The 26,089-nt window shown below is 42.7% G+C and overlaps 1 protein-coding gene across 2 annotated transcripts in view; it reads right to left on the minus strand.

Annotated features, from left to right (window-relative positions):
* Window positions 1–26,089, minus strand: part of ARHGAP8 (Rho GTPase activating protein 8) — an 80,997-nt gene that overhangs the window by 15,051 nt on the left and 39,857 nt on the right. For both annotated transcript variants that reach the window (XM_088478302.1, XM_088478301.1), the window contains 5 exons: window positions 24,980–25,111; window positions 20,787–20,873; window positions 16,153–16,251; window positions 15,308–15,418; window positions 4,242–4,315 (listed from right to left, as the gene is read on the minus strand). In XM_088478302.1, the coding sequence (XP_088334428.1) occupies window positions 4,242–4,315; window positions 15,308–15,418; window positions 16,153–16,251; window positions 20,787–20,873; window positions 24,980–25,111 (503 nt within the window). The remainder of the gene's footprint in view (window positions 1–4,241; window positions 4,316–15,307; window positions 15,419–16,152; window positions 16,252–20,786; window positions 20,874–24,979; window positions 25,112–26,089) is intronic.

Here is a 26,089-nt window from a genome sequence, read left to right on the forward strand (position 1 = left end):
CGAAACATCTCCAGGCGGCTGTGTCATTTGCATATTTCCGCATCGCAGCCGCGTACACATACTCAGCAGTGACGGCGGTATTAGCGTACAACTGTGAATCGGGCCCTATTATAGTAAGTTCACTATATTAGTAAATGAGCCCTTTGGTATTGATATCAAGTGACAATTTCATTACCAGGAGCCCATCTCATCATACATTCCTCCAGGACAAAAACTAGTCACAAATAAATATATGTAACCCCCCCTGTTAATGTATACACCATCCCCTCCTCAACTGCAAAACATTTCGTATTAATGTTAGCCACATAAATAAATAGAAATAGCAATTTACTAAACATATATACAATTTGAATATTCATCAACACCTGTATATTAAAAAGGTGAAACACCAGCAATAAAATTATTGTTCATTTTCCAATCTCACAAACTCCCCATAAAATCCCCTTAACCTAAAATCAGTGAAAAAAAATAAATATATAAATGTGGCACTAAGTCAACGATCGATTATTAAAACAAAACATTAATTGTAAAATTGCAAATTGTAAATAATTTACAATTATAGAAACTCACCACCTTGGTAATAAAGCCTTGATTGTTGTATTCCTCAGTAGGTTACCGTTAACTCTTTAACTATTTATAGGGGTCTATTTACTAAGCCTTGGATGTAGATAGAGTGAATGGAGATAAAGTACCAACCAATCAGCTCCTAACTGTCATTTTTCAAACACAGGGCCTGATTCAGAGCCGGACGCTATTTGCGCTCGCTTGTTCAGAAAAAGGGGCCGGATATTTAAATTGAGCGCTCGCTCTTTGCGGTCTGTTGACGCCTCTATGTCTGAGCGAGCGAACGAAACATGCGCTCGCAATTTTGTAAAGACGCCCCCTGGCCGCTCGCATCCTACGTCATCTCCGCTATTTATTAGATTAATCGAGTACATCGAAAGGCGTATGAACTGCTCGCAGTGCTTGTGGTTGGATTTTCCTACCGCAATCATGCGAACAGTTCAGACTAAAAGACAACCAAGTGACGTGGTCGATGACGCTGCTTTGTTAATTATGCACACCCTTAAAACGCCCGTTTTGACCATTTGGCACGCCTGCGTTCGGATCACCACTCCCCGTTTTCAAGCACCTTCCCCTGTTACCACCCACAAACGCCTCATCCTGTCACTCAAATTAGCAGGCACTCGCTATTTTGCGAGCACTCGATTTCCGACCGCAATGACTGGTTGGTCAGTTGTGCGAACATCGCTCGGAGCGAACGAGCGGCCACTTACGAGCGGCTCTGAATCAGGCCCACAGTCTGTGAGATGGCAGTTTGGAGCTGATTGGCTGGTACTTTATCCCCGTTCAATTTATCTCCATCCAAGGCTTAGTAAATAGACCCCTATATATTTATCTAACTATGTATCTCCTTGAATTAGGGGAAGGAAGCCCACCTTTAACACGCTGTTACCGTGCTAAATGTACAGAAGAGACACGAAGGGTTTATCTTACGCATATAACAGCAACATGTACTGTACCTTATTCAACAGAACTTAAATAAATATATGCATGCGACTGGGGAAATGTCCTGCTCCCAAACCCAACATCAGAAGCTGCAATCAGAGCAGGGAAAATAATTGTTTTAAATAAAATCAATAATAAATAACAGTCCCAAAATTCACAAAGGATAATGTGCAATTTCTGCATATTTTAAGTACGGATGTGCAGGCTCGGATTAGTTCGGATTTTCCCGCCAAATCAGTTTTTTTTTCCCGCCAAAAATCGGGTCACTGAAAGAGGACAAACGTCATCTTTTATGGAGAAACATCATCTTTCATGGACTTTTGTCCAGGAATGATGATGTTTGTCCATGAAAGATGACGATTTGCTTCTTTGTGAGACCCGATTTTTGGCGGAAAAAAATCCGGATTTGGCGGGAAATTCGAACTAATCCAAGCCTGCACATCCCTAATTTTAAGTAACGGGGCTATTTAGGAAAACCCTAACACGGCAGATATCAGGGAGGTCTCCTACATGCCGAAGCCACTACAGGTCAGTATTGACAGGGCAGACAAGAAATTCAGCCCTACAGCTGCTCTCATGACTCTGCTCAGAATTAGGCATCAAAGTTGCATTTGTAAAATGAATCTTTTTATTTTGCACACTTAAAAAAAAAAAAAAAGACCTTGCACCCCCCTGAAAAATTCTCGCATTTTAAAAGGAGAAGAAACAGTCTGGAATGTATGTCCCTGTTGTAGGAAAAAAATTGTTGAAGTCATTCTACTCACACAGCAATAATACTGACACAACCTTAATAAGTTATTCCTTATGATACTAATAAGTCCTTAAGAACGCGTGGTACGTGGATTGTACTAGAGGACCTAAAGTGGGTGACTTACCTTGATAAATGCTATAATTATGTTGTTACAGGGACTAGCCACTTACCATGAGGTCAACATAATAACAGAAGGTAAGGCACTAAGATTACCAGTAGAAGATGCCACTTCTACCGGATTATGTGCAGAATGTTCTTGATATATTTATATTTAACTGTGCTATTTAGTAGAGTGGATAATGTGTATCAATACTTAATACTACGATACACACATATGGCAAGATAGTAAAGTATCCCCACATTCATACAGCAACACGTTCATACTGTAAAGTACAGCGTCCCCACATTCATACTGTAATATAGTACAGTATCACCACGTTCACATTGTAACACAGTACAGTATCCCCATGTTCATACTGTAACATAGTACAGAATCCCCTCGTTCACATTGTAACACAGTACAGTATCCCCATGTTCATACTGTAACATAGTACAGAATCCCCTCGTTCACATTGTAACACAGTACAGTACCTCCACATTTATACTGTAACATGGTACAGCATCTCCACGTTTATACTGTAACAGTACCTCCACATTTATACTGTAACATGGTACAGCATCTCCACGTTTATACTGTAGCATAGTACAGTATCTCCACGTTTATACTGTAACATAGTACAGTATCTCCACGTTTATACTGTAACATAGTACAGTATCTCCACGTTTATACTGTAACATAGTACAGTATCTCCACGTTTATACTGTAACATAGTACAGTATCTCCACGTTCATTCTGTAAAAGTACAGTATCTCCACGTTTATACTGTAACACAGTACAGTATCTCCACATTTATAAAGTAACAGTACAGTATCTCCATATTTATACTGTAGCATAGTACAGTATCTCCATGTTCATACTGTAACATAGAACAATATCTCCACATTTATACTGTAACATAGTAGAGTATCTCTACGTTCATACTGTAACATAGTACAGTATCTCCACGTTCATACAGTAACATAGTACAGTATCTCCACGTTCATACTGTAACAGTGGAGTATCTCCACATTTATACTGTAACATAGTAGAGTATCTCCACGTTAATTCTGTGACATAGTACAGTATCTCCACGTTTATACTGTAACATAGTACAGTATCTCCACGTTCATACTGTAACATAGTACAGTATCTCCACGTTCATACTGTAACATAGTACAGTATCTCCACGTTTATAATGTAACATAGTAGAGTATCTCCACGTTCATACTGTAACATAGTAGAGTATCTCCACGTTCATACTGTAACATAGTACAGTATCTCCACATTTATAATGTAACATAGTAGAGTATCTCCACGTTCATACTGTAACATAGTAGAGTAGCTCCACGTTCATAATGTAACATAGTACAGTATCTCCACGTTCATAATGTAACATAGTACAGTATCTCCACATTTATACTGTAACATAGTACAGTATCTCCACATTTATACTGTAACATAGTAATCTCCACATTTATAATGTAACATAGTACAGTATCTCCACATTCATACTGTAACATAGTACAGCATGACCATTTTTCCATCTTACATTGTAGAGGCACCAACTTCACTCCTCACAGCTCAAAATGACTTCTCCACCTTCCAATACAAATTTATGGACTGAAATTTGTCCTTGTGCAACTTTTATGAAACTTATTTTTTTCTATAACTATGTCCTGTGCTTTTCAATCATGCCTTTATATTATCAACAGTTATTGTCATTGTCCTGTATGGATGTATATAGTAATGTCATCAGAGCCTCCTCAGAACTTCACCAGTCTAAATGGAATACCCGAATGCTGACTGTTTATGATGCCTAACAAAACAAAAGGACAAAGCGATAGAAAAAAAAAATAGCCGTTCGTACGAACAAGATCTCACCTTTTACTTTCAAATAGGATATAGTCTGTTCCATTACCGGCGGGATCAGCTCCCCATTGTTTTTGTTCTTAAGACTGTAACAGAAGAATAGAGGATTAACAAGACTTAGCTAATAGATGGGTAAGTGCGGGATTTCTAGTGGGCGCATGAACAAGAGGAAATACTAAAGAGGATGGAGAGTCAAATACTGTATTTTTCCTGGCATGATTCCACCCTTACTTAGGTACAAATGCCACGTCCCATTTTAATACCTCCACTATTGTCCTGATTTCAGTGGTACAGTCTTGATGTCAGTGGCACAGTCTTGATGTCAGTGGCACAGTCCTGATTTCAGTGGCACAGTCCTGATTTCAGTGGCACAGTCCTGATTTCAGTGGCACAGTCCTGATTTCAGTGGCACAGTCCTGATTTCAGTGGCACAGTCCTGATTTCAGTGGCACAGTCCCGCTGTTGGAATGTTTAACCCAACTTGAGGGAAGTTGGGTGTATGTCTCTGCTCTCCATGGAGAATTGGCACTGAACACACTTGAGGTAGGTGCCCCTGGTGTACTTGGCAATTGATCTTTTACTGGAGATTGGGGGCATCCTCGAGGTCTAAGGACATGGGCACCTTCTTAACACTCTTTGGCCGTGCCCTATGTAGGAGAAGGCGTGGCTATGTATATTTAATGTTGGGGGCAAGCACTTTTATTTATATATAGGACTGCAATCTACTTAGTTATGATACAAAATTTGAAAAGGAAATCTGCATTGACACCTGTTGGTCATGAATGATACTGCAGGTGGCTTTCTTTGTTTTTATTATAATTTTAGCATTTTTTTTTTACATAGCAACAAGCAGCATCTAGAAAGAAAACTGAATAAAATTTTAGAGTAGTAGAAAAGATAAGCGGGAACACAGCAGGGTAATAGGACCCATACATCTGCGACTGATAGCCGCAATTCTGCCGACTCTGGCAAATCGAGGATAACTAACACGTTGAACAATCGTGACTTCCCGATCCTGATCCGAATATGGTCAGAATCGGCTAGTCAGGGATTTTGCACATATTGAATTTCCACGGTTCACCGATAGATCGCTGATCATCGATGGCTGCCAATCCGTGGATCGGGTCAGATCGGCAGAACGGGGAGATGTATGGCCTGCTCAAGAACCTCGTCTCACATGGTTCCATTCTAAGAATACTAAATTCAAGTTTGCTCCTGCTGCCTCTCCAGTCCCCTGTCAGTGTGCTTGCTGATTGCAGGAGGAAGTGTAGTGACACAATCACCTGCACCTCCCCCTGCAAGTTTTTAAAGTAGCAGTATACAGTATTTACTGAGTAGAGAGCTGCCAGCCTTTTTTATAGATTCGAAATTCCCTGTTTTTATAGAAAGAGGCTTCTTTCCTATTGCATGAAAATTGCTGGTCCTCAATTGTATTGTCATATATTCTGTAAGGTGCTTTTTTTTACATTTTTGCATAATATACTGTAAATAAACCATGAAGAAGACCGTGGTATAGAAAACAAGGAGCAGGTAAAATCATGACATAGGTCTGGTTAAGGGTAGAAGCTAGGTTGAGATGTGGAAGATATGTTATTAATAATGTATTTTAATTCCAGTGACGTTGCAGTGAGGTAAATGGCTGGGGAGGCACACATGCATAAAAACACAGTTTTTATATCCAAACTCTGGGGCACAGGGGAGGCTCTGCCTCCCCTGCCGACCCTGACTGCACGTCCCTGGTTTATCCTACGCTGTCCAGTATAATAGCCATGCTGTTGTATTGCAAAGCAATCATTATATCTCCCTATTTACCTGTAATACTATAATAAAGATATAGCAGTACAATATAGGTAATAGTTTATGGATAAAAGTGGTAGAACACGTAAGTTGCATCAACCACCCTGCAGCCAATGCAGAGTCTAAAGCTGATCTGTCTGACCAGGCTTCAGGGGTATTGTCACTACAGCACATCTCCAGTTCATCCATGAAATTCAGGAGACACAGCTGTAAACATCTCATAATAGAAGTTTTGAATTTATCCTAGAAATAAATACACTAATGTATGGAAGTATTTGGAAGTTACCTGCGCTGTTCCCCCGAGGAAATAGGGGCTTTTTTCCTTCTCTGTGCGGCCACTCAGAGGAGGTCAGGTGTGCCAACCCTTAAAACTTAAATATTGTGTAACTCGGAGGCAGGTTGTAATAAACGGGAAAAAAGAATGTGTAGTATATGATAAATTTAAGATGAATCTTTTTGGTTTAAATCAAAAATATAAAATGTATTAGCACAGTGGTTCCCAAATTTGGTCCTCAAGGCAACCTTTCAGGATATTCGTGCTTATGCACAGGTGACATGATTTGTACCTCTGTCAGTTTGATCATACCATCTGTGCACAAGCAGGGATATTCTGAAAACCTGGACTGTTAGAGTGCCTTGGGGGCAGAGGGTCTCATTCAGACCCGCTCGCGAGCGCAGGACGCTCGCAAGCGGGTCGATGGTACCCAAATGCGCATGACGGAGGCACCTCTGTTGTGCACATGCGCGAGACCCGGCGAGCGGCGGGGAAGCCGTTGCTTGGGGTCTCGCATCAAAGGGGGCGTGCTGTCGATGGTGATTGACAGCACGCCCCCTTTGGTGGGCGTGCCGGGGGCGTGGCTGCCCAGACGGAGGCGTTCCCATGGGAACGCCTACCGTCTGGGTCCGGCCCCACTGACATCACTAGTGTTGTCACTAGTGATGTCAGTGGGAGTGATTTTGGCTCTGATAGAGCCAAAATCACTCCAGGGCTTGCGGAAGAGAGACCCTACCGCAGGGTCTCGTCGCAAGCCCATCATCATGGACGCTCGCATAAGCTGTGGGTGGTCACCCACAGCTATGCGAGCGGCCAAGAGGCCGCACCAATTTTAGGTAGGCCGACCCTGATTCAGAGCGAGCGCTCTGGTCAGAGCGTCCGGCTCTGAATCAGGCCCAGAGTTTGGGAGAACCTGCATTAGCATAATGCAATATGAATAAAATAGATTGAAAAAAAACAGTACTGTATAATGAATTAAAACACCTAAGGGGTCAAATGTGAAGGGTAAAGCACTTGTAACTGCTGAAATAAACTTTCTAAAATCCTAAAAGTAATGGGTCTTCCATGATTTGCTGACAATAACCCTGCACCCTTATTGCCTACTGTATTTCACTATAAATCCACTACATTCACCATCACATCACTTTTTATCTCCTCATTGGGTGGGCTCTCCATACACCCTCCGCAGCGAAACCAGTCCCTCCATACCCCAGAATAGGCATCAGCCGTTGAAGGAGCTAATGACCATCGCACCTCATCTGCCAACCTTTGAAAGCCATGTTCCACCACAAATGTCTTGGGCAACAGCCTGGAAAAAACTCGTGCTAGAAATGACCTAACAGCACCTGAGATAATGAATTGGCAAATTACATCCTGATAATAACCCGGAACCTGTCTCATCACCACTAGACTATAATATCTCAATAAGTTATACAGTGGATTATGGACCCTGGCAATATTAGAAGAAAGAAAATTAATGACTTTGTTGAATATCTAATCCCCCTAAATTTCTACTATCAGAATAACAGAGAAAAAGCTCTAAAGAAGCAAATGTTTTTTTTCTTCCCCAAGCCCACCCGCTCACAATAGCACGGTTTATTTCAACGTGCCATCCAGGGGCATCGCTGAATGAATGTGAATTAGTTTCAACATCGCTCTGCCAGAAAGACCTACCGTTAAACTCTGCTAAGACAAACTCCCATACTTTCCTATCTGTTCTGTCTGACATAACGATAACCCTGAGAAATAACCACAGTTCAAGGTACATTGTCCCCAATTCTTCAAATTAATATGTTTTCGGTTTTTTTATCTCCAGGGAAAGTCTCCGTCTCCGTCTTTAGCCTGAGGAAATCCAAAAATGTACAAAAACCGAACACAGGCATAAGACTTTGAAGGGTCTACACTACAGCCATGGCCAAAAGTTTTGAGAATGGCACAAGTATTGGTTTTCACAAAGTTTGCTGCTTCAGTGTTTTTAGACCTTTTTGTCAGATGTTACTATGGTATACTGAGGTAAGATTACAGGCGTTTCATAGGTGCCAAAGGCTTTTATTGACAATTACATTAAGTGTTATACAGAGTGTCAATATTTGCAGTGTTGACCCTTCCTTTTCAAGACCTCTGCAATTCGACCCTCAAGATTGGAAATGCAAAATCTGGGAGTGACAAACTGTAGAGCAGTGGTCGGGGAACAGGGGCAAATTACCCCATTTGGGGTAAAACTGAAATTCCTGGGGGTAATGTACGGACAGCCGCGCATGCATATGAACCATTGCATGCCCGACTGTCCGTCCATTACCCCCAGGAATGGAGGTCACTGGCGCCGGGCGCACTCGCTGCACCCAGCGTCAGTGATCTCCAGCCGCAGGGAGGTTCTAAGCCGGACGCCCGCTGATATGTTATTACCAGCGGGCGTCCGGCTCCTTCCCTGCAGCGCCGCGTTAGCCGGAGGCTGGAGTTCTTTTCTGAACTCCAGCTTCCGGCTCTCCCCATGCGCACTATGGGAGAGACGTCATGATGTCTCTCCCATAGTTCTGAGGAGCAGCTGGGCAGAGAGGATGGCGGCGGATGCAGGAGCGGGGAATAAGGTACTTTTGTTTTTTTTGTACAAGCGGCACTACAGGGGCATAATTATGGGGGCACTGCTACAGGGGCATAAATATGGGGGCACTGCTACTCCTGCGCAGTGTGCCTCCTGCTGACATCACAGGTCCTGATTTGCTCATGCGCAGATCATTAACCATGGGAGAATTACGTAAATCCCTGAATCAGGCCAATTGATAGGAATTACACTCTGAGCAACTACAAAAGGTTTTCAAGTTAATTAATTCTACCTTATTTTCAGGAGTGAACCTTTCCATTCATTCCAGAACAGGGAGAAATGATTTGATGGAGAAATCCGATAACATTTTATAATAAGCCACCACTGCACGCCAGATGCTGAACCGCGTCTATTAGCATTTTATATTCCTTTTAAATAGCCCAAATCACTGCACAGCCAGAAACCGCTACTAATTCTGTGTTTGTTTTACAGATAATTACCTTCCCCGACTTAGTACGTTATCTCGGGTAAAGTGATAAACTCTGGGCACTTCTTAGATGTTAAAAATGTTTATTTTTTACTTTTTTTTTGTTTTTCTCCTGTTGGTTTTAGTGCAGGGTAAGAGCGCATTGCTTTGGGCCTGTTGATGCATATATTCTAACAGTAACGAGTATTTTATTAAGTGCGTGAAAGAGTGAAACGGCTCAGTGAGCAAAGGTTCATTAATGTTGTGTCTCACAGAGCGGGGCGCCAGGATTCGCCTGCCGTATCCCTCTATCCACCATCCTGCATTAATAACTTCTGAATAATGATCTACTTAGTTAGTGATGCTGGCTGGGCCATCCGACCACCCAAATTATTGTTGACCCCAAACGGTTCAATAAGCTGCAGTTCATATCAAGATGAGTAATAGGAATTGAACATAGTGTTTCTCTAGCGTCTGAGGAAATCAAGATAATTGAGATGTTGGCAATGGGTTCTATTTACTGTCCAAGGAGGAACTCCTATCAAACACACACACATATATATATAGGCTTAGCATACTGTCCAAGGAGGAACTCCTATCAAACACACACACATATATATATAGGCTTAGCATACTGTCCAAGGAGGAACTCCTATCAAATAGCATAGAAAACCAAAAAAACACACACACACACACACACACACACACACACACACACACACTCCCCTCAAACCAGGACACAGATTCTGTGGCTGGCTGATCTCAAGCATATATGTATTAGAGATTTTGTGTGTATATATATATATATATATATATATATATATATATATATATATATATACACACATACATACAGTCAGGTCCATAAATATTGGGACATTGACAGAATTTGGGAGGCACATATAGAAACCGTTGTAATTCCTACACCGTTCACCTGATTTGGATGTAATTACCCTCAAATTAAATCTGAAAGTCTGCAGTTAAAGCACATCTTGTTTGTTTCATTTCAAAGCCATTGTGGTGGTGAATAGAGGCCAAAATCTGAAAATTCTGTCAATGTCCCAATTAGGGATGTGCAGGCTCGGATAGGTTCGAGTTTGCACGTGGAGTTCGGATTTTTCCCTCCAAAAAAACGGAACTCAGAAAGAGGCAAAACGTCATCTTGCATGGATGAACATCATCATTCCTGGACTTTTGTCCAGGAATGATGATGTTCATCCATGCAAGATGACGTTTTGCCTCTTTCTGAGTTCCGTTTTTTTGGAGGGAAAAATCCGAACTCCACGTGCAAACTCGAACCTATCCGAGCCTGCACATCCCTAGTCCCAATATATATATATATATATATATATATATATACACACACACATGTTATGGGATGCAGTCAGGAAACAGACAGTCGAAATGACGTTATTGTCAGGATGGAGACGTCGTCAGCGACCAGCCGGAGCGCGCAGCGCTGGTCGTTAGATCCACTGTACGTTATATTGAACAATAACAATATCGTCATCGTTCTAGCGTTCATCTGCCATCTAGTGGATACGCGGCTTAATGGTGAATACACACGGTCAGATTTGTCAGATGATTTTACCAACGATTTCATGAATTACGAATTATTTTTGACAGTATTAAAATGAACAAACGGGAACGCGCATCGTTCATAGTTGCAGGCACACGGTCAGATTTTCTTTCAGATATGAACGATTTTTAAAATCATTATCATTCAAATCTGAAAGAAAATCTGACCGTGTGTATGCACCATAAGAGTCTTCTTTCCTGTAGTAGTACAAATGGATATGGGAAAAAATAATGCAAGTAGCCAGCTTCACTAATAAATGGAGTCCTACCAGCTTGGTGTATTAATTATCATAATCACCGTATTTCTTTCCACCAGGACCTGTAAAAGATAAGCCTCCCACAAAGCATATTTGGGGATGCACCCAAATCTCACTAGGTCCCATCTCCAGGGGGCATATTACACTGATGCGCACATACCCCAGCTACACTGGCTTGACCACATTCCATCTCACCATGCATAAGGGGCACAAATCTGACTGCGCACAAATCTAGATAAGGACTTAGGGCCTGATTCAGACCCGCTCGCGAGCGCAGGACGCTCACAAGGGGGTCGATGGTGCCCTACTGCGCATGCGCACGACGGAGGGAGCTCCGTCGTGCGCATGCGCGAGACCCGGCTAGCGACGGGGTAGCCGTCGCTCCGGGTCTCACACCAAAGGGGGAGTGCTGTCGATGTTGATTGACAGCACGCCCCCTTTGGTGGGCCTGCCGGGGGCGTGGCTGCCAGACGGAGGCGTTCCCATGGGAACGCCTACCGTCTGAAGCCGGCCCCACTGACATCAGTAGTGATGTCAGTGGGAGTGATTTTGGCTCTGATAGAGCCAAAATCACTCCAGGGCTTGTAGCAGCGAGACCCTACCGCAGGGTCTCCGTCGCAAGCCCGATGGTCTTGACCATCGCGACCATCATCATGGACGCTCGCTATAGCTGTGGGTGGTCACCCACAGCTATGCGAGCGTCCAAGAGGCCGCTCCATTTTCATGTAGGAGGGCCCTGATTCAGAGCGAGCGCTCTGGTCAGAGCGTCCGGCTCTGAATCAGGCCCTTATTTCGGTAGGTATGCGATTTGCAGTAATGCGCATATTTACGCCACAAAAGACCCCATGCGCATTCAACTCTAAATGAGGACCAAACTGTTTATTATGGAAGAACCAGTATTTTCTCAAACCACAAATATTCTGTGAGATTTGCAAAAGTATTTTAATGTTTGTCCTTGGAGCTAAAGGCCACGCAGACTATATAAATGCAATTTTATGTGGCAATGAAATTCTTTTATCAGCTGTTTCGGTTTCCTTAAATTGCTTGGAGCGATGAGATGTTCCTTCCTGTTATAACAAGACCCGGTAATTGGATGCTTTACACCAGTTGTAGAAAACTAATAATGAAAGGTTGGAAATGTCTTTACTTGACCCTCTGCTCAGGGAAATGAAGCCTTGCCGTGTTTATATCGTTATAGATAGATTCAATCAAGGGGGACTCTTTTTTTTTTCTTTTTCTTTTTAAATAACAATAACTCCATATTTCAGCAGTGTTGAAAGTAAAGGAGTGTGAAGCGCTAATACTATATAACTCCTCCACAATTGTCACTGGCCCACTGTCTTTTTTGTCAGCTGAGAAACGGAGAGACAGAGGCTAGAGAGGCGGCCTTGAAAATTTACAAAATAAAAATTCTAGTCAACCTAAAATTACGCTTGGCAACATGGGTGCAGAGAGGAGGAGTGGGCAGGTACGAAGTGCCAGGGCCTGGGCCTGGCTAGGGACCTTGGGAGTGTAGGGGAGGCACGACTACACCCTCCCCTCTACAACACGGTGGCAGACACAATTTACCTCAAGAGTACTCCCAATGTGCCATGCCCCTTTTTGGGAACATAAAATTGGGACTGGTGGAAGGTATAGAAAACGTTGGCTCCCTGCTTGCACATCTCTAGCCCTGCTTGTAAAGTGCACCACCACACACCTCCCAACATCGTAGCTTTAATTATCATTCAGGCCAGGACTGAGATAGTTTCTGGGGCTTCAGAATTTATGGGCCGCCAACAAACCCTACCACGTTACCCACCAACAGTACCACAGCCGGTTGGTAATATTCAGGGACAGATACAGATATGTCTCTGGAATCCATTGTTGTAGTAATTGTTTATTTTAGGCACTGATGCTAATTATTTACAATGACTGACTGACAACACAATGTAAATAATAATTAAACATATTAAAAAGGGAATGCGATTGAAATGCCGGCGGCTGTTTAGCGTCAGGCAGAGATGATGAAATCCTGACAGCGTCAGGTAAGTTACCTAACTCTCCCCTCTCACCCCCCTAACCCTAACCCTCCCTTAAGGGTGCCAACCCTAACCTCCCAGAGTGGTGCCTTACCCTAAATCCCACCTGGAGGTTCACCTAACCCCTCCCATCCCAAACCTAACCCTCCCAGGGGTGTGCCTAACCCTAACCTCCCCTCGGTGGTGCCTAACCCTAACCCTCCCACCTAGGGGTGCCTAGCCCCAACGCTAACCCCATTAAAGCCCTTAATCCTAACCCTCCCCCCCACGGCTAACGCCAAGGGAGTCCTCGACTTAACTTCGTTCGGGCTTGCGCCCTCGACATAGGACGGTATTTCGACGCCTATGTTAAATCCCTTGCCGGGATTCCACTGTCGGGATTGAGACCGGCGGCCGCATCATATCTACATCCCTTAAAAGGATCTGCAGCCATTCTAGCAGTATCGCATAATCCCCAAAAACAGGAATTGGCGACTGAAACTGTGCGAGGTGCATGGACAGGAGAGAGGACACACCTTATCTCCATCCAAAGATCTGAGTGAGTTAACCTGTGCTCCGACCTTCAAATCAATTATAGCAGAGTAGCAGGTGACAGGAGATTTGCTGGGAGTCAGGAAGTGATGTAATGGCTACTGCAGACTCAGGGCCTGATTCAGAGCCGGACGCTATTTGCGGACGGTCGTTCTAAAAAAGGGGCCGGATATTTAAATTGAGCGCTCGCTCTTTGCGGTCTGTTGACGCCTCTATGTCTGAGCAAGCGAACGAAACATGCGCTCGCTATTTTGTAAAGATGCCCCTTGGCCGCTCGCATCATACGTCATCTCCGCTATTTATTAGATTAATCGAGTACATCGAAAGGCGTATGAACTGCTCGCTATTCTTGTGGTAGCATTTTCCTACCGCAATTCAGGCTAAAAGCAGTTCAGGCTAAAAGACAACCAAGTGACGTGGTCGATGACGCTGCTTTGTTAATTATGCACACCCTTAAAACGCCCGTTTTGACCGTTTGGCACGCCTGCGTTCGGATCTCCACTCCCTGTTTTCAAGCACCTTCCCCTGTTACCACCCACAAACGCCTCATTCTGTCACTCAAATTAGCAGGCACTCGCTATTTTGCGAGCACACGATTTCCGACCGCACTGACTGGTTGGCGCAGGCGCATTACAACCCATACGCATGCGCAGATGTGCGAACATCGCTGGGAGCGAACGAGCGGCCACTTACGAGCGGCTCTGAATCAGGCCCTCAGCCCTGCTACTGACTATCAGGACTCCACAGAAATAAGGCGTTGTGCGCGCTATATATTTATTGCGGGAAATAAACCTGACATTTTTGGTCTATAAATAAGTGAGGAATGAAGAAGATATAAATACGCCACATGTCTGTAAAGATAAGAGCAGAGGTTTCTCTAGCAGAGCAAGCCTTTCCCAACATCTATACACGGTATGACCTGCCCGTCTCTGGGGAACAGGATAAATTAAAATGGCTCATTTTACATTATATCCAGGAAACGCTGGTTTATTTCCGAGTCCCTTATCCAGAAAACACTATTTAATGCAGCTCTCCGCCTGTCAGAAGTTATTTCACCTACAGAATTATCATAATTTATACCCTGAGAATGACAGGCACAATATTTGCATGAAAAATACACCCAAATAAATAACAAGTCTTAATTATCTATAAAATAAATGATGTTTCCTTGAGTGAAAATTCATTTTCTCTTCACAGCTGCAGATAATTAATTTGTATTATGAAATCGCTGCCGCGTTGTTTTCACTAATTAGTATTTTCCCAGTGCCTCTAGTGCCTACTGACCCCCACTTTATTACACCCCATCTCGGAATGCGCCCCGACTCCGCCTCTCAAAGCTGCCTAAAGTCCCCATTAAATTGGGAGACAGGGCAGGGCCATGCCATCATTATATTGTGTTGTTGCAGTCCAAATGCAACAAGACTGCAGGGGAAATACTGCAGCCCAGAGATGTGCCGACCGATGTGATTTGCGGCTTACGCTGTCCATGCGATCAGCGGTGATAGGCGCGACTGAGAGGGTGACGTCAGAAAATATTGCAGATAGTATTTCCATTGAGTGGGTTTGCAATTAATATACTAGTTCTATAGGAGAGCATGACAAATAAACTCACTATTGAAGAGTGACGCCAAACTGTTGCATGGGGAGCGGGGGCCGCGGCGGAGGGGCTCTGGTGATAGCCGGCATTCTCCCTCTTTGCTGGATGCGGAGCCTTTCATCGTGTCTGAGAACAGATTTATAGATGATTTAAATATACTTTATATTGAAGAAAGTTTTACTATATGTATGTATGTATATATATATATATATATATATATATATATATATACATACATACATACATATACACACACATACATATACACACACACACACGAACACGTAAATACATACACGTACACAGTGTATATATATAATATATACACACACTGTGCATATAAACATACACAAATTATATATGTCATTTCTGGGGTAGTTAGTCACATACTGTAATAAATCAGCATATGGATTAATTAATTTGAGTTTATTGAGCAAAATTAGAATTACATGCAAATAATCACTTTCGATTTAAACGGATTTTCTACATTTTTCAGATGGTTTTAATTAATGGCTTATATTTGCCCTCCAGCATCCTATATATTAAAAGCTTAGCCGTCTCCTTCTGTGCTTTTCACCAAGGCCTTTATGTCTTCCCTGCTGAGTTCTTTAATTTTGGCTTCTCTTGGAGATGACACAGCCTCGGCACTGATCTGTGCATTTGATACAATTCACAGAACAGTCCACAGAACAGTTTTGTGTGGTTACCACTACCAGTGGCAACGGAAATAAACAACTCTGCCTGGATGATATAAGGGCGTTGGTGGAAAACACAGAAAGAAGCATAAAAAAGATACCGCCATGTAAAACAGTAGCCATGGGTCATGGGATCACCACGTAAAACATATCTGCGCCACTCACTGCAATACTTCCTTCGGAATGATCAGCCGGTTAAACCGCAGGTGCAGCTGTAGGTCGCTCAAGTGATTCATGTACAGAACTTTCTTGCCAAACTTGTGGCTGAAATAAAAGGAGACCAGAATCATCATCACTATGAACAGAGGCCCCATACAGCTGAATTTTCGCTGGCCCCCATTACCGCAAGACAAGGAGTTCCTTCGCTACGGTGGGTTCATTTTCTCAAGCATTCCCAGAGCAGGTTTTCAAACAGTGACTAATTTATCGGATGGTGGCATGGTGAGATTAGTACGTGGTATCTGGTAGCACCTACGGAGTTTGTCATTTTCACTGAATCTAATTTGCGGAGAGGAGAGCAGGAGAGAAGATGAAATCTGCGACCACTGGAGCGTGGACGCAGGTTGCAGATCGTGCTGCATTGCACATAAGATAGCGGATGATCATTATCACAATGATTATCATGGAAGGAAAAAATAATTACATATAAACCTATGAGACTGAATGGCAGGCTGGATAAAGGGACGGCATTTCTGTACATCTTTGTGTGCGGATTATCCTCCCATCCAAGAAATGAAGCAATAATAAAATGAGGTGAAGTTTGCATACTTTGGGGTATATTTACTAAGCTTTGGATGGAGATAAAGTGAATGGAGATAAAGGGGGTCATTCAGACCCACTCGCGAGCGGCAGTACGCTCGCAAGTGGGTCGATGGTCCCCACTGCGCATGCGCACGACGGAGGGAGCTCCGTCGTGCGCATGCGCGAGACCCGGTGAGCGAAGGACTTTCCATCGCTCCGGGTCTCGCACCAAAGGGGGCAATGTTGATTGACAGCACGCCCCCTTTGGTGGGCATGCTGGGGGCGTGCCTGCCAGACGGAGGCGTTCCCATGGGAACGCCTACCGTCTGAAGCCGGCCCCACTGACATCACTAGTGATGTCAGTGGGAGTGATTTTGGCTCTGATAGAGCCAAAATCACTCCTGGGCTTGTGGTTGAGAAACCCGACCACAGGGTTTCACTCGCAAGTCCGATCTTGTTGGACGCTCGTATATGCTGTGGGTGGTGACCCACAGCTATACGAGCGTCCAGGAGGATGCTCCATTTTAATGGAGGAGGGCCCTGATTCAGAGCGAGCGCTCTGGTCAGAGCGTCCGGCTCTGAATCAGGGCCAAAGTAGCAGCCAATCAGCTCCTAACGGTCATTTTTCAAACACAGTCTGTGACATGGCATTTAAGAGCTGATTGGCTGGTAATTTATCTCCCTTCATTTTATCTCCATCCAAGGCTTAGGAGTCTATTCAGCAATTCTTTTTTTTAACATAAAAAATGCGGAAACTATCATTTCCGCATTTTCAATGTAAATCTCCTATTCAGCGATGGGATAATGGAGAAGATAACGCAATTATCGTCTCCATTAATTCCCATCTCGCACTGTAGGGATCAGCCATTGATCTGTACAGTGCTTTAACGCTTTTTGCTATTCAGCAAAGCAAAAAAAAACCTTTAAATTACTTGAAAAATATTTACTTTATATATTATATAGCGCCACCTCAGAATGGCGTTATAGGAAGAAAAATGCTGCAATTTCCCAAAAACTGCAGGGACAGAGGGAAATTTCCCCATAAGTCCCTGCAGCATCTTGTAACTACGCCCAGTCTCCGTGCCCGCTTTTCGGTGACCGCCGACAGGTAAGTCACTCTAGAGCATGGCAAACCTGTCTAAATTGATTGGCATGTGTAAACAGGCTTTATATTAGCCTGTATACATTTATATTTATGTGCTATTATATTTAAAATGTATATATACATTTTAAATATAAAAGCACATACATATACATACTAATATAAAGCCTGTGTACACATGTCAATCAATTTGGACAGGCTGGAGATGCAGTTTCACGACGGCGGTCACCGCAAAGCAGGGACGGAGACTGTACCTGAGCACATGACAGCATGCGCAAAAACAGCATGGTACGGTTTCTGAAACCGAAATTAATGCCTTCTGTAATATCGCAGGGACAGAGTGTTACCGCAAATGCTGTCTCTGCTCAAAATAGTGCTGAACAGCCAACTTAAAATTTCACAATTGCTACTTATACTTGACGTTGTTGCCCGATAATATTCTGGGCAACATCGTCACCCTTGCTGAATAGACCCCTTAGTAAATAGACCCCCATATCAGTATACGTTCATTTAACGGTCATTCCAGCTTGAAATCTGAGCGTACGCCAATGCACCTGTGTGCAGTCTTTGTCATTTCTTTCTTTAAAATGGTGTCCCAAGAAAAAACATATTTAGGGACTTCTGCTAATACCAGCAGCCGTTGTACGGCTTTGTATTAAAATGAAGTCCTGGTGGGCAGCATTACAGCTATTTATGCAATATTCACGACAGAAAACGTCTGCACTGGCAGCCATTTTGTATTCGCTAGGTGCTAGTGACATCACCGAGGTCTTCAAGCACAAAGTTTCTAAAGCCTCAGTTTTCTCACAAATGTCGAATGACTTTATAAGGCTGCATTACCCCCCCATGTATATTGGTTCAGTCCATATAAACAGCTGACTCCTAGGTCTGTGCCTGGTATATAGTTAAGCAGAATTTGGCACAGCCCTGCACTGCCCACACCTGGACTGGACCCTTTAGAGTTGATATACTGCTGCACATAACTCATACTTTCTTGCTTTGTTAATCAAGGTAGAAGTGGGAGGTGCTGGAGGGGCGTGGTGTCACAAATCACGTCATCACAAACCCATCCCCCACCATGACGTGATTTGCGGCAACAAGGCCATAATGATTATATTTGCCGCAAACAGCATCAGCAAGCGCCTGGACAGCCCACTCCACTGGGAAAGTTGGTGGGATTGAGGAGACTGGTTCATCTCCTTTGAGTGCAGGAGTACTCCCCAACGTCCCAGAGTAATGGGGCCCATACATCGGAGATGGATTGCTCCAATCCCCCGTTCTGCCAATACCGGGATCAGAGAATTGGGAAAATGCAGCATGCTGAACAACCTCGATTCCCCGATCTCGACCGGAAAATGGTCAGAATCGGCAAATTGGGGATTATTATTGTTAAATTTTCCCGATCCACCGACAGATTGCTGATTATAGACAGGCATCGATTGGCTAATTGAATCGCGGATCAGATCTGCAGAACATGGGATCGGGCCATAGATGTATGCTCCGCATAAGCCAAACATTCCGGGACAGAAGGCAAGTATGACATAACTGATATTTGGTAACTGCATGAAGTTGAAGGAGGAAGTCGTGCTTGTCCGAAGTCCTGTGCACAGTAGTGTCTGTAATGAAGGCCAACCAAACAAAACCATACTTCCCTACTCTCCCGGAATGTCTGGGAGTTCTTCCAGATTACTAGGGAGGGGTGTATTGAATCCGCACAGGAGACATTAATTTAAGTACCAATATAACACTAACCTAATTATTTTTTTTAATATATGAAGATTATATTTAAACCAAATCTATCGGTGGTTGGTGGTGCACCAGTGGAAAGTACAGTATACTTATACAGTGGGTGTTGAAACACAAAGAAAATGGTTCAACTAGAGAATTTCCTTTTTGGTGCACTCTTTATTTAAGACAATATCGTCTAAAACTTAACTTTTAATTAGATCTGTATTTAAAAAGTAATAAGGTGAAAAGATTGTGATATAGGACATCCATGCAGTCAATTTAAACAAATGTATCTCTGCATGGGTATTCTCCTATTTAGGAGAATATATTCAAGGTAATATATTGCATAAAAGAAAAAAAATAAAGAAAAAAAAGTATTATTTAAATCTTAACTCTGGCTCAAATAATATAGTAATCCTTTTGGTATAGAAGCAATTATTCCTCTTGAAAAATAAAGCTTCACAGCTTTCAAATTATTTAAGTTATTGCATTTACCAAATATTGGATATTATAGAACAATAAGTGAAATAATTGTTGTTAACAAATATTCCAAATACAGATTGTATCATACGTTTGTGTTTTATAAAGTCAATCCATATACCAGGTTTCTTATTTGTTCAAATCATTAGTTCTATGACTACACACAACAATCTGTATATAGGATTACTATATTATTTGAGCCAGAGTTAAGATTTAAATATTAATAAAAAAATATAATTTTTTTTTCTTTTATGCAATATATTATCTTGAATATATTCTCCTAAATAGGAAGAGAAGACCACTGCAGTGATACATTTGTTTAAATTCACTGCATGGATGTCCTATTTCACAATCTTTTCACCTTATTACTTTTTAAATACAGATCTAATTAAGTTTTAGACAATAATGTGTTAAAAAAAAAAAAAAAAAAAAGTGCGCCAAAAAATGAAATTCTCTAGATGAACCAATTCTTTTGGATGTTTCAACACCCACTGTATAAGTTCTCCCAGATTCCCAGGAGCGTAGTCCACCCTCCCAAATCTGCTTTACTGTCTTGTGAAGTATGTGGGGAGGGGCTAAGCACTTGAAGCTTAGCAACAATGGGACGGATGATTGACATCTCTAAGCCCCACCCCCTTGCGGCATAATGCTGCGAATCGCAGGGCAGCGAAATATAAAACAATAGCAGCTGCCTTTTGCAGGGCTCACACGCACATTTTTCCTGGAGGACAAGCTGCTCTCCGCTCACCTGATCACCGGTTTGAATATTTTCCAGAGAACTTTGATGAAGTTGGTGGGATGAACAACATACAGAGCCTTCAGATTCTTTTTGTACCTGACAAAGCAGAAATAGAATTCTCAACTTGCTGCAGCATACAATGAAAATGTGGCATCTGGGGCACCAACATACGTATCCTCATCATCAGTAACAGTTTCAGCATGAGCGGGGTCAGACGCAGTAGGAGCGGGGGTGCTATACCTATCTTTTTCAGCATAGAAAAACCAACTTGGGAGCGAGGAGAAAGTGTCATGCATGTTGAACTAAGGCCCTCATTCAGAGCCGTACGCTCTGAGCAGAGCGCACGCTCTGAATGAGGGCCGTCCTCCATAACTATGGAGCGTCTCCCTGGACGCTCGTATAGCTGTGGGTCACCACCCACAGCCTATACGAGCGTGCAGTTTGATGGCCGCGATGGTCTTGACCATCGCGACCATCGCCACTGCGAGCCGGAGCCTGCGGTTGAGGTTTTCAACCGCAAGGCCCGGAGTGATTTTGGCTCTATCAGAGCCAAAATCACTCCCACTGACATCACTAGTGATGTCAGTGGGCCGGCTTCTGATGGTAGGCGTTCCCTTGGGAACGCCCCCGTCAGGGAGGCACGCCCCTGGCACGCCCACCAAAGGGGGCGTGCTGTCAATCAACATCGACAGCACGCCCCCTTTGATCAGACACAACGAGCGAAGGACTTTCCTTCGCTCGTCGCGTCTGGCGCATGCGCACGACGGAGCTCCCGCCGTCGTGCGCATGCGCAGTGCACAACATCGACCCACTTGCGAGCGGACAGCCGCTTGCGAGTGGGTCTGAATCAGGGCCTAAGGTGCTTAGAAGTGTGTAGATTACTGCCATGAAATTCAGCACGGTCTAGGGATGGCCACCATCAGCCATCGATAGTTAAGAATCATTGATGATTAACTACCGATGGCTGATAGTTTGACCATAGATGGCAGAGATCCAATGGTTCTCCAACAGATTTTTTTTCTTCTCGCTTCCGAAAGCACAAAGCTAAGCCCCGCCCCATGTTTCTGAGCAGCGGTGGCCATCGGAGGAGTGCAAAACATCGATAATTCACCATAAATGGTTTTGTGCCATTGACAGTAATCATCGATGGCCATCCCTAGCTCGGCAACATAACTAGAGAAGATACACAATGTAAAAAGCCAAAGGTTCTGTGCTTACAGACTCAAGTAATACAAAGCCTCCCGAGGTATAAGGCACAATGGGAGAGATTTAGAAAACCTTCTGAAGAGGACCAGTGGAGGTGTTTGTCATGGCAACTAAAATGTATCAAGTACATTATATAAAATGATAGCTATAAGCTGATTGGTTGCTATGAGTAATTTCTCCACCTCCCCTACAAAGCCACAACTAGGGGCCGCAGGTAGCATTATATTCCACTCTGAGAATTAACAGTCTTATACTTCTCAACAAACACGATTTAGGAATTGGGGCATTTTAGGCTGTGCCCCCAGATCTGCCACACCCATATATTTTCAAGGCCACGCCCAAAATAAGAAGCCCCCACTCCCAATTTTCTAAACATCACCCATTTTCTGCTGCGCACGCTTGGATAGTTACTATAATCACGGGGACTGTTGCGAGTAAGGATACAAGACATTTCTGAATAAATCTGGAGAGGCTAACCACAGCCGAAACGTTGTGGTTGTGTAATAGACTAATGTGATAAAAACTCATCGTCACTTTTATACTGGTGCCAATATGACATTTACTATTTGCTCCACCCCTATTGGGCATGGCTACCAGTACAGATTAAAAGCGCTCCACTAATATTATTTCCTATATGTTTTTTAAAATGACAGGTCCACAGATATACAGAAAGGGGAGTATCCCCTAAATATCCCCCAGCACACTAAATTGTACCTGCAACAATACATGAAAACTATATGGTAATAGAAATTCAGAGATATTTGTTGCATGCATTTATAAGTACATGGTAAGCTGCCAGGCCACTTCACGGCTTCTCTGATACTGGCAGTCCCTACTCTGCATGATAACAGAACCCACTGTGGGCCATGTAATTATCTGTTGTAAGGCCTTATGATAAAGGCACATACAGAAATATGTAACATTAACTTATAAATGCAAGCAACAAATATCTCTGAATTTCTATTAAGTATAGGGCACATGGTAAATATTTCTGTATGTGCCTTTATCATGAGGCCTTACAACAGATAATTACATGGAATTTCTATTACCATATAGCTTTCATGTATTGTTGCAGGTACAATTAGCGTGCTGGAGGATATTTAGGGGATACTCCCCTTTCTGTTTAGTATGACCCCTCCTTGTCATGCACCTGAAGAGTATTGCCAAATAGATTTGAGCAGCGTCTATTTTATGTTTGCTGTTTTGAGAGGTCCACAGATATACAATATTTCTGTATATTATTAGATATATTATTATTATTTATATTATTAGAATACTACCTGTCTACCACAATCTTTGTAAAGTGTGTCAGAGATCGTTGTAGAATTCTTTTTTGTTACAATTATAATAGTTTATTTTACCATATCGTAACTATTTTTTTTAACCGAGCGCACAGGATCTCATCTTGATTATATGAATGGACAAAATGCAGTTACTTAGCGAAACAACTATATAACAAAACCCATTTTTTTTTTCTATTGTCTTTCCATTAGAAATATCATATTCGGTTTCATTATTCTCCTCTCACTTTGAAGACCTTACATCGGAGATTTGTGGTTTCACGGTATCACAGTGACAATGAAATTATCGGGCCCATTTTATCAAAAGTCTGGAGGGCTGTGATTTCCAGATTTATGTAATGGAACGGGCAGGGAAACAGGCAGACACAAAAGACGCCATCAGAACCCTTTCCTATAAGTGCAGCCTGCTAAGTGTTCCATCCAAATAAGATAAAATACATTGTGTGCTAGATCTGTCCTATACACAAGATGCAGACAGATGCTGATGTGAATTATTATTACATCGTGAGATCTGTAGGGGACAATAAAAACTGGTGGGTTTGGAGGATTTAATTGAAAATCGACAATTATTTTGGATGCATGCTGCATGCCTATATAGCAACGGAAAACAGCCATGCAACATACAGTATGCATTTTATATGTGGCCATGACACCTTAATAAAGACCATTATAAATCACTGAGATTTTAGTTATTATTTTTAAAAAAAAGCGTTAAAACGGAATTTGTTAGTTTAATAAAAAACGATCCGCCCATTGATCTTGATTCAAATGTAGTTTAAGGGCGATGGGTGTGGGGTTTTCCTTGTTGGGGGGGGGGGGGGAGAGACTTTGCTTTATTTTTGTTTATTATTTGATTATATCAGTGTGTATTTGTGTCCTTTTTTATTTTTTGGGTTTTTTTTTTTTTTTTTTATTTTATGACCGATCCAAGAATGTTGTACAAATATCCGTGGCTATGGCCATTGTTTGTTTGTAGTGGCCATTGTTTATATAGTATTTTCACTGTATTGATTTTGTGTCAATGTTGTATTATTTTTGTAATACTTATATGATGCTTCAATAAAAACAATTAAAAAAATAAAAATAAATAATATTCAGGAAAGAACCCCAGAAACAAAATGCAAAGTTGCACTGAACAGCAGATTGCTAATGCAGCATTTTTCGGGGTTGAACTTTCATTTATCATTAAGGGTCTCAATTATCAACGAGTTTTATCATTCAGAATGAGTGATAAAACTTATCACCATGTATAATAAATAGTGCTTCAGCCAATCAACTCTCAACTGACATTTTTCAAACAGATGACAGCTGGGAGTGGATTGGCTGGAGCACCATTTATCATACGCAAGGAGTTTTATTATAAATGAGGCTTTAAGCCTTTTTTTTTTTTTTTTGTTTAGTTTCCAGACCACTCAGTTTAGAGGGATTCATATTAGAATGTAACACCTTCCAATAGGAGTATTTCTCTTGAAATGTAACCCTCTTATTGTTCTATTGATAGAATCTGTCTTGAATCAATACAAGGATAATTATTATTATATTTTTAAATGATTTATACTATTGTACGCCCTATTACTTACCTGCTCTGGAAACCTTATTTTACTTGATATCTACAGTACATAATAATTGTGTAAGGTCTGTCCCGTCTCACACAAACTATACATAAACAAATGACATGTAACCTATGTTACATACTTCCTGTCAAAGGCTTTATAGGCGCTCTGTAGCCAGCTCAGCGAGGGCTTGTTGCAACTCCTTAGGCCATAGTGGAAGTAGACGACGGTGTAATCGTTTTCCACATACTGATCTAACGTATATTTGAGGTACCTGAAAGAAAGAGATATGAAATTAATTTTGCAGGAAAAAAAAAAAAAAAAAAGACCAAGGTACTCAAAAATACCCCAGTGTGCCCCACTGCTTCTCACAAGACTGATGGAGGGGTGTTACAGTGCATATGTCACCCCCACCTTTAATTTGTCAATATGGTGAGCAAGATTTGCCAAGCGGCGTGCGTGAGAGGCGGGATTACATCACGTGACCCTTGTATAATAAGGAATTCAGGACCTCATTCAGAGTCGGTCGAAGCGGCCGCACGGTCGTACGCCACTGATATTCGCTATACTGCGCATGCATAAAGTTCGCAATGCGCGTGCGCAAATTAGCCGCTACGATCAGAAATTTCTCTCTCCTTGAACACAGCCAGGTCGGTAGTTTGAGTGACAGATGGAGGCGTTTGTGGGTGGTAACAGGGGAAGGTGCTTGAAAACGGGGGAGTGGAGATCCAGACGCAGGCGTGCCCTTATGCGAACGGCGTTTTATGGGAGTGCATACGGTTTATGCGAGTGCATAATTAACAAAGTAGCGTCATGGCACATGTGACATGGGAGGTTTTTACACTGACATGATCGTAGAGCTTAAGAGAGGGTATGGTCAATCTTAAACTCTACGACCAGTTCCGATGTTTCTCGATGGTCTCGATTAATCCTTATATGCCCGGAGATGACGTGTAATGCGTACGAGAAGGGGGGCGTATTTTTTTGTATTCCGGCCGCTTCCTCCCCTTGGTCGGCCAGCTACCGATCCGAACTTAGGGACGCAACTTGCGAGGGAATCATTTACATATCCGGACCCTTTTCCCGTACGACCGTGCGGCCGCTTCGACCGACTCTGAATGAGGTCCTCAGACTGTAAAGCTCCAGTGGGGCATAAATGGATATGAATAATTTATATTCACTCTGTACAGCGCTGTGTAAATTGGTGGCACTAGGATTTATGCACATAGGCCCCCATCTCCCCTGATGAGTG

Source organism: Taudactylus pleione, unplaced genomic scaffold (assembly GCF_031769625.1).
Source record: "Taudactylus pleione unplaced genomic scaffold, aTauple2 ptg000212l, whole genome shotgun sequence".
Taxonomy (NCBI): domain Eukaryota; kingdom Metazoa; phylum Chordata; class Amphibia; order Anura; family Myobatrachidae; genus Taudactylus; species Taudactylus pleione.